This window comes from Nyctibius grandis, chromosome 13, assembly GCF_013368605.1.
Source record: "Nyctibius grandis isolate bNycGra1 chromosome 13, bNycGra1.pri, whole genome shotgun sequence".
NCBI lineage: Eukaryota > Metazoa > Chordata > Aves > Nyctibiiformes > Nyctibiidae > Nyctibius > Nyctibius grandis.
Window position 1 is genome coordinate 1,586,610 of NC_090670.1, and position 9,708 is coordinate 1,596,317.

The following is a 9,708-nucleotide window of genomic DNA, read 5'->3' on the forward strand; positions in this document are numbered from 1 at the left end:
TTAAGGACAACTTTGTGATTGGATAAATTCCAGCAAATATGTTCCCACTGCTGATAAACAACTTAAAAAAAAATCAGCTAAACAGGATGTACTGATAAAGACTGCGACACCAGCCAAAAGCTCACTATTGCTTTCCATGAAGCCCATATAAATAATTTAAAAATAAACATCTGACAATCTCCCAACCTCTACCAACCTCCTTTGACAATTCATGGAAACAGGACCCTCTGTAAAGCACAGCGCTGCGTTTTAGGGGGTGTTCATTGTGGAGCATTCTTATTTGAATCAGACCCATCAGGTTTGGGTTTCTGAGCAGTCTGACGTCAACATCTATATCATCCCCAAGTCAGGTAGTAGGTGCAGTGATATTCTACTTCACACTCTTAAACCACAACAGAGCAGAGAGTTTAACTGCTGAGCTGCGAGGATGGTCGTGTGCTGCAAGCCAGAGGCCGATCCTGAAGAGGCAAAGCAGGGCAGATTCCTGGTGGCTTTCTGAAAATCCAGACAATTAGATTCTCTAAGCAGGTAAAGCCCTAGCCTAATGCATTTACCCCCTGGGATAAGGGTGAGCTGGATTTCACCCCATTGCTTGAAACAATTTCAGAAGTGCCACCGTTTGACGTTGTTGGCAGCGAGCTCCAGCAAGTGTAAACTGAGCTGCCTGCTTATTTAGTTCAAGAGAAATGTCAAGCAAGGCTCACACGGGCGCTATAAAAAGCCATTGGGAAGTTGGACTTCATCAGCAAGAGGACATAGCACTAGGTGAAACAGAGCAACCACCAGCCGAGGCTCAGACACTGCCTATAGCCCCGTGATCAGGAGGTGAGGGCTGAGCTTCCCAGGGAGGAACAAGCAGAAACTTCGGGAGTGTTTCCATGGTCAGCTCGGAGCAGTGCTTGGAGAGGAGGAAGAGTGGGAGAGGAGGAAGGGGCGCCAGCACAGAGCAGCACCCAGCTCCTCGCGGGACGTTCTCCCACACAGCAGCCCAAGGGGAGCAGCGGGAGAGAAACCACCTGGGACGAAGGCACACGAACCCGATTCTGGGGCACCCCGCGTACGTCTCCTGGGACTCAGCTCAGCAGGGCTGGGAGCCAAGCAAGTGAGTCCCACAAGAGCAGGTGGGGGCCGGCGGCAGCCCCAGCGCGAGCCGCAGGCAAAGCAGCACCTTGCAGCACCCCGTGATGTCATTCAGGTCGCTGGGCACATGTAAACACGGCTGGTGCGGTGCAGCCGGGACACTCCACTTCCTCCTCGCAGCACAGTTGCATTTAGCTGGGGCTCTGCCTGAAAAGGTAAGGCTGCTTTTAAGCTCTCTCTTCGTGATCTAGAACCCACATTAACGAGCCTATGCTGTTTCCTACGAAAACATTGCGCTCCTCGGGCTTTTTCTTAGGGGTTGGCTCTTTCCAGGAGGAGATTTGTGGTGTTTTGAGTCTCGAAAAACCAGCAGCCCTCCTCGGGCGCCAATCCTCTGTGTGAACACATGGAGGAGTTGAAATAGCAGCGGCATGAAATTGCTGTTGCTAGAGAAAGCAAAACGTTACAGCGTGGGCAATTAGCGGTTCTCCAACTGTTCTCCAGTTCCATTACTAGGCACAATTTATTTCTTTTGTCTGATTTCTCAGGGAATATCTTTGATTTTAAAATCATACTTGACAGTAAGGGAAACTTGCAAATCTGTTTTCTCTAAGAGTGATTTATATTACCATAAAACCAGTCTACATGCTGCCTGTCTTTGTGCCATCCAATGCTCTTTGAATTGCAACAGTAGGAAATTAATATTAGTCAGGGGGACACAACATGACAAAAATAGCAAGATTGCTTGGACTTGGTTTTGTTAATGAGAATCCTGCGGCAGTTTTAATTCATAATTCAGGCTGCAGTCACTGGTCTGGATTAAAACTTTAATTCCTTCATGGACCGAAGCTTTTACACTGTACTTTGTAAGAGGTGGTTTGCTGCTGGGCTTGCATTCACCAGCACCAGTAGCCCAGCTCTGAGGACAGCACGCAGGCACCTCAGCAGTTAAAGCATTCACAGCGAGTGGCCCTGGAGTCTGAAATTCCTTAAAGTGAATCAAAAGGGAATCGCACTGAAGGTCAGTCAGTACAGCAGGTCTGGCTTGCCGCAGGTTTATACAGGAGAGGACTTCAGCAGCAGGCTGGAGCAGTGGGACGTGTGAAGTAAGAGCGTGATCTTGGTTCAAGGGCACGTTTTCTGGTGTCAGGTGAAAGTGCTGGGACCTCAGCTCTAGTGCAAACACCACCAGCCATGGGAACTGCATCCCTGATGCCAGGCCATCCGCGGGACAGCCTTTGCCCAGCCTGGAGCAAGCTCCCCAACGAGGCTGCCGGCGTCCCGCTGCGTGTGCCCTGCTCCTTCAGCCGCTGGAGGTGCGGATGTGAGAGTTAGACGGGTGCTGCAAAACGAAAACATCTCATCACAACAGATCACACAACCCAGATCTGCTCTTTTTTTCTTTGTGGGAGAAGGAAACCAGAAAAAGTACCCTTAACTGTAGAACTTTCCACTTCTGACTGCGGAGGTTTCATACCAAAGTGCCAGTGCGATAGCGTGAGACATTCACAGCCATGTGATGAGGGCAGAGCGCAGAGGCACTTGTGTCTTAATCAAATCAATTAACCTCTCTGCTGATGGGCACGCTAGAAAGATCCAGGACGCTGGAAAGACGTTCCTGTGCTTCTCAGTCCTATCAAGATGAACATCTTTTTCCTAGAAATGCCACGTTTAGTTTCCAAACACCCAGCTACAAGTAATAACGTGCACACTTAATTCTGTCCTTATTGCAACAGCCTCAGCAATACAGACTTAAATTAAAATATAAGAAGCAGTATTAGATAATACTGTATTTATTTACTAACATTTTTTTAAAAAAATAATATTCTGAAAACAACGTTGCAGTAGGAGCTGTTTCCCTGCAATATGGAAATAAGCATCGATAAAATCTGGTGGAACTTTTCAGCCTTCTACCTTCGCTGTACCCACGTCATGCAGCAAATGACTTTGCTTTCTTTACAGCTTTGGAGCCCTGACTTCAGACAGACAGACAGTCTGTGGCACCTCTGTGCATCCGCCTTTGTGCACGGGTGGGCAGAGAAGGGGACGGTGAGGGGTTAAGCTTCAATCTGAACAAGAGAAGTGGGAGGAAGGGCAGAAATGCAATTGTTTTGTAGTCCCCTGTGCATGTGCCTGGGTGCGCTTTGTCTAAAGAGATGTTTTAATCTCATTATATTTTTATGACTTTGTAATGAAGTTGTTCATTCTCAGAAAGAGCCCTGTTCTGATGAGCCAGCAGACATCACCCACGTACACGTTAACTGGTTAATTGCGTTAACGCTTCTGCCCTGCCAGCCAGGTCATCCTGCTCAGGCCACTTCCTCGTCAACGGCCTGACCCCAAGCTCACCGAATGCACAGGAGACGCTTTTTCTGACTCCACGGGCCACACATCTCCTCCTCATCCATCACAGTGTTACATTTGCTCGGGGGGGTGGGCATGGGACATCACCTGCATTTCCACAGGTTGGGGTTTATTACCTTTTGGCTCCGAGGTTCAAAGCAGCTCCCTGCTCTCCATCCAAGCGCAGCTTTTCAGGACTCTTCTACCTGTAAATACCAGCAATATGAGGACTGCTCCTGGAAGCATTTTTTTTTCCTAATATCAGTTAGTCAGCAGCACAAGAGTTTTTCTATTTGGGATCACCTAGAAGATGATAGCAACACAAACTCATGAGAACATAGTCACACCACCGCCTCTGCCTCCCGCCCCTCAGCCCTCGTCCCTTGGGGGCTAGAAAACTACCTTAAAATGGAGGGCAAAGAAATGAAATCTTGATTAACTCTGACACCTTGTGGACAATTAGCAGATGAAGATGAGGGCTGAGGGGGAACCTCTCGTGCTGTGGGCTCCACCATGGTCTCAGGCACACTGCAGCCCTTGCAGCCCAGCCCTGGGCACAGTTTGCTGCAATCAGAAAGTGAAGGCTGAATTCTGGTGTCAGCATCACCCTCTGGTTACAGCAGACACATCCTGGTCACGTCGGTTTACCCTAAATGGCTCCATTCAGAGGCCAGTTTTGAGTCAGCAGCCTAAACTTGATTATTCTGATTGCTGACGTTGCAGGCTGGTCCTTAGCTGTCATGTGAAATGTAAATAAGGGCCATCTGTGTCTAGGGACCTCAATGAGCAAACTGACTGTTATGACTCACTTGAACTAAAGAAGACGCGTCCACTGGGCAGCATTTGTCCATAAAATGGAACATTTTGCAAATGTACCTAATCCTCCATGGTTTCAACGGCCATCTAGCACTTGTTTTATTGGAGGAGCACCAGGCAGTCAGTCTAACCTTGACATCCAAGGGAAACCAGGCAGCTAGTAACTTTGAAAGTGGCTCTTTAATGGCCTCTTGGCAAAGCAGGAGGTCACCTGAAGGGACAGAAATTGGGTGTAGTGAGCAGTGCTCTTACTGGAAACAAGGGCAGCAGACAGCATGTGGAAATGGATCACAAAGATCCAGAGCGCCAGAAATTCCCAGCACTCTCAAGAAATGGGATGTAACCCAAATTTACCGCTCTGAGAAGCAATGCCCTGAGTGAACACCCCAGTGCTCAGCTCCATGCCCTGTCCACTCCCTGTCTCAGTGTCCTGAGGAGCACCAGAAAGGAGAGCTGGAGGCCTCCAACGTTGCTTCTCAGATCGGTGGTGATCAGGCCATGGGCCAGATGCACCTTTCCCCCTCGTTTCCAGCACCCTTTGAGCCTTTTTCTCTTCTCATGGGCATGTTCTGCCCTTGTGAGCACGGCTGTGGTGTCCTGGGACGGGGGCAGCTGGGGACACCCCACCATGGAGCTGAGCATCTTGTTCCAGAGCTGCCTTGGGGCGAGGGTTACTGGGAGCGAACTGCAGACTGGAGGGATTGTCCTGGAGGGACAGAGCCAACTTGGGAGGTGTGCTCTGAGGCACCTGGCCAGATGGCACCTACTCGTGCCATCCTGGTGAAGGAGGGGGATTAGAGGGTTTCTCGACTGCAGCATTTCTTTAGAAGTTTGGTGCAACTGAAGGCTGTAGCCCAGTTGCTAAAGCTGAGGGTGCTGCAGGAGATAAATATGCAGACCTTGCTTTTTGAAGAGCGTGAGAAAACGAAAGACAAGTTTAAAAAGAAAAGCAAGGAAGTTGGCAGCAGCATCTATTTGGAGAGCCTGCAGGAGCAGGGGTTAGGTGGCCCTGCTCACCATCAGCATCAGCCAGAGCCACTGCACCCGCCGTGAGGGTGGCCGGTGTCCCATGCTGGGACCTTGCCATGTCTGGGCATTTCTGGGGCCTGAGTTACAACCCTTCCACAGCAGCCTTGAACAGTGTCTGTACGAACTGCCAAGTCCAAGTACCGCCACGATTAACAAGCTGAAAAACCAGCTCTTTGTGTTCTTTGTCACTTGAGAGCTCTAAACGCTACTCTTTTTTTTTGTAACATGAAGGAAAAAACATTAGTAACAGGGTACGAGTTACTAATATCTACCTACAGAGACACTTTTTCTGGCAAATGCCCCTTGCCCATGCAGGAAATGAGTCAGGAGAAGTGAATCAGTGTCTGCAGTGCCACATGAAATAGGAATCTGATTTCAATTTTAACTGTTGTATTAGACACAGGAGGGAATCACTGTTGTGAGAATTATAACCCTAAGGGGAGATACCCGATAAAACCAAACTCCTCCTGCCTGTGTTGCCTTACTGAAGACAAGTCCCAGCTACAAAAGCTGACTGAAGAAAGATGGCCCAAACAGTTCAACATGTGACATTTCGCCATCCCTACTCATCTGAATGATGAGCCAGAAATTGGAAGCATCTAAATAAAATTATCTGATGGAAAAAAGTGTTAAACTGAGGCTGCTAAGGTGACGAGAAATGGAAGTTGGTGATCCAACTAGGTCTCTGCTTGTTACATTAGCTTAAATACATGGCAGCACGCTTCAGGAGCCCTGGCTGCACTTACAACAGTCAAACTTCTCAAGCCCACTCCCTGCTACCCTTTTCCACACGGCCTGTCCCCATCATGCCAGAGAAGGTGGGTCCATGAGGTCCACTGATGGGGTCAGGAGACAAGCCACCCTCGCAATGCCTAACGTACAACTTAGCGGCAGGTACGATTCAGTGGTTGGCACCCACATTTTGATCGTTGGGCCATGTGGTTGCTCACGCGCAGAAGCTGGGCTATGGCACGCCTTTCTTCCGTGTATTCCTCCCCTGCTACCCAGAGACCAAACCACAGGTGACCTTGAGCTGCCAAAAGGATAGGCAGCTTCTCCTGTTCCCCTGATAGCAGTATGGCGCCGCTTCACCCATGCTTATGGCACTCGGACAGCCCAGCAAAAGGACTGACACAACAGGAACGGTCCCCCCACCTCTGCATGAATAGTGGGAGAGCTCTGAAAGGGCAGCTTTGAAGAAGGTAGCAGGATGTTTTATACAGAAGACATTTCCAAACCTCTCCTTTGTACTGAATAGTCAAATTGGAAATGGAACTGTGAATATCCACAACTCTTGCAGCGCCTTTGCCTTTACAGCCCCTGTTTTTGTTCTCTTACAGGAATGACCCACCCACCCTACACCACAACAGATGTTTCCAGCAGCCCAGCCATGACACAAAGCAACCAGACCTGCTCCAGTCACAATATAACATTCAAAAACAGCCTGTACGCAACCACATACACCATCATATTCATCCCTGGCCTCCTGGCCAACAGCGCTGCGTTATGGGTCTTGTGCCGCTTCATCAGCAAGAAGAACAAAGCCGTCATCTTCATGATCAACCTGGCCATGGCCGACCTGGCTCACGTCCTCTCGCTACCACTGCGAATATACTATTACATTAACTCCACGTGGCCTTTTGGGAGATTCCTGTGCTTACTGTGTTTCTACCTGAAGTACCTCAACATGTACGCCAGCATTTGTTTCCTCACCTGCATCAGCATCCAGAGGTATTTCTTCCTGTACCAGCCGTTCAAGGCCAAGGACTGGAAGCGGCGGTACGACGCAGCCATCAGCGCCGTGGTGTGGCTCTTCGTCGGGGCGGCGTGCTTGCCCTTCCCCATCATGCGCAGCTACGGCCTGGCCAAGGACTCGAATACCTGCTTTGCAGACCTCCAAGTCCGGCAGATTGACAGCAAGGTGGCCACCGTGCTGATGACAGGCACGGCGGAGCTCTTCGGGTTCATCGGCCCGCTCATCATTATTTTATTCTGCACTTGGAAAACAAGAGACTCTCTCCGGGGCTTCCAGATACCGCTGCAGAACAGCAGCGAGAGGCAGAAGGCTTTAAGGATGGTTTCCATGTGTGCCATTGTGTTCTGCGTGTGTTTTGCACCATATCACATCAACTTCTTTTTCTACATGTTGGTGAAAGAAAACGTCATTACAGACTGCTTCCTGAGCGCCGTCACGCTCTACACCCAACCCTTCTGCTTAAGTCTTGCGAGTCTGGACTGCTGTTTGGATCCGATCCTGTATTTCTTTATGACTTCAGAGTTTCAGGACCAGATATCAAGGCACAGCAGCATGGTCATCAGGAGTCGGCTCATGAGCAAAGAGAGTGCTTCATCAATTAAGGAATGACAAGAAAGCTTAAAAGAATGAAGATATTTCAGATGAAATCTGGGACTGTTCTGTGATACTCAATTACCTGCTCCGTTGTGGAAGATCCTGCAAGTTTATTCGGGGGAGTTTTGTGGCAGTGGAAATCTTTCGGTACCTAGAAGATAAAACTCTGCTTAAGACCGACGTGTTGGAAGCTGATGAGCGACCCAGGGGGCGTGACTACACCTACCACTGTGCCACCCACGCCTGACCTAGCTGGACTAGAAAATACGCAGGAGGGAGTGACAAAGCTTTTGCTAGGAAATGGTGGAAATGCCCCAGGAGCTTTTCTTCTATTTTCCCAAATCCATGGCTCTGTGATCAAGCCAAAGACAATCCCACATCCATACACTGACAACCACTGTCTTCTCTGCTAAAAACACACAACACACACAAGAACCTGAAAATGGCCAGTAATAATAAATGGCAGTTTTGGTCTCCGCACTCCAGGCTGCGGACGCGTGAAGGCTGGCAGCTTGCTTCAGCACGGCAGCCCCAGCTTTGAGCACATCCCACACTTATCTCTGCTTCGCCTTTCCCACACTCCTGCTCTCATTCATTATTTCCCCCTCGCCCAGCTCCACGTTTGCTGATGCATCCCATAACTTGCACCTACAGCTGGCGCAAGACCCTCTGCAGGACACATTCTCCCGACGGTGCCTCAAGAGAGCGGGACCTTCCCTTGCTCCAAGTGACTTTCTTCCCCTCCGAGCTGCCCTCAGGGGCAACGGGGGCATCAGCAAGTGGCCTTCGCCTCTGGACCCCGACGGGCAGGACCATGGGGACCGCGCCATGGGCTGGGTGCAGCCAGACTCGGCAGCGGTGCTGGGGGATTTGATGATGCTGGTGGTACCGTTCAGGTCCTCGCTCTCTTCTGCACGTGGCTTCTTCGCCTCAGAGGTACCTGCGATGGATCCACCCCATGAATTGGGTTCAATTGGCACAAGTTTTTAAGAAGAGAGGTGTCCTTGCCAAGGTGATTTCACTAACAGAGCATAGGACAATTTCTTAAGTAAATTACTCATTGTGATTTTTTTCCACCAGCTCCTCTTGTGACCTTCATGTTTACAATTTTATAACTTCACCGGCTATGAAGATATGAAAAGCAGTGACGAGAGGATGCCGCTCATCCCTTATTTTAAATTAGTGACAGCTCTTTGGCCAATTTCACCCACTTTGTGTAACTTCAGGGATATCCTCACAATACCTGGGCATTGTTTTGGCTGAACACAGGCACTGATTTTATTGCCTTTTGAAAAAGGAACATGTACGACTCTCAGAAGCACCAGTGCCAGCATCGTACGTGTTGTTACAAAACTAGAAGAAATACCAGAAACACTTGCTAAGTATATTTTAAATCTAACTACTCAGTTACACTTAATTACATTTTAATGCAGCCAAAAATATTCTGCATATGATATTTTTCTTAACTATTTTCACAACAAAATGGGAAAAAGCAAACAACAGCCAGGTTTAATTAACCATTACACTGGAGTTCCTCTGCAAGGCAGCAAAGACTTACTGATTAAATACAATAAGGTCTTGGAGTTCTCCTCCCATTTGTGAGAAGATGATTGGGAGTGAACTAGCTAGCGTGGGACTGGGAGCTGTTTACCATGATTTTTTTTTCTCATGCAATTCTCCATTTATCAGGTGAAAACAAATTGAAGGCACTGTTACGGTAACTATGTAGCTTGTCCTACACTTTTCTTTCCAAAAACCAATGCTTAAAAAATAAACGCATTTTTGCAAACGTAAACTGAGTTTCATAGTTATCACTTATACCTAGAAAACTGAACATGATCAGCTCCTCCTTGAATCAAAGAGTTCAAGTGATGGAGTGCATCAACTTCTTAAACAGATTGCTCAAACAGATTAATTATTCTTAAACAGATTGCTTGCTTGTCTACGAAAAGGTTTTCACCCCACTCTAATAGGTCTGGTGGGGTTTTTTTAAAAAAAATTACAACACTTACATTGGATTTAGAGGTAGTTTGGGGAGAGAAGAGAATAGCTGTGCTGCCAGTGGTGCGTGACTGGGTGGGGACGAGTGA

The 9,708-nt window shown here is 48.5% G+C and overlaps 1 protein-coding gene across 1 annotated transcript; it reads left to right on the forward strand.

The window, feature by feature from the left end:
- The first annotated feature begins 742 nt into the window (after nt 1-742).
- LOC137669650 (putative P2Y purinoceptor 10) lies at nt 743-9,413 on the forward strand. The gene is made up of 2 exons (XM_068411858.1): nt 743-1,295; nt 6,609-9,413. The coding sequence occupies exon 2, from the start codon at nt 6,611-6,613 to the stop codon at nt 7,631-7,633; it is 1,023 nt and encodes a 340-aa protein (XP_068267959.1). The 5' UTR covers nt 743-1,295; nt 6,609-6,610; the 3' UTR covers nt 7,634-9,413.
- Nucleotides 9,414-9,708: the final 295 nt, after the last annotated feature.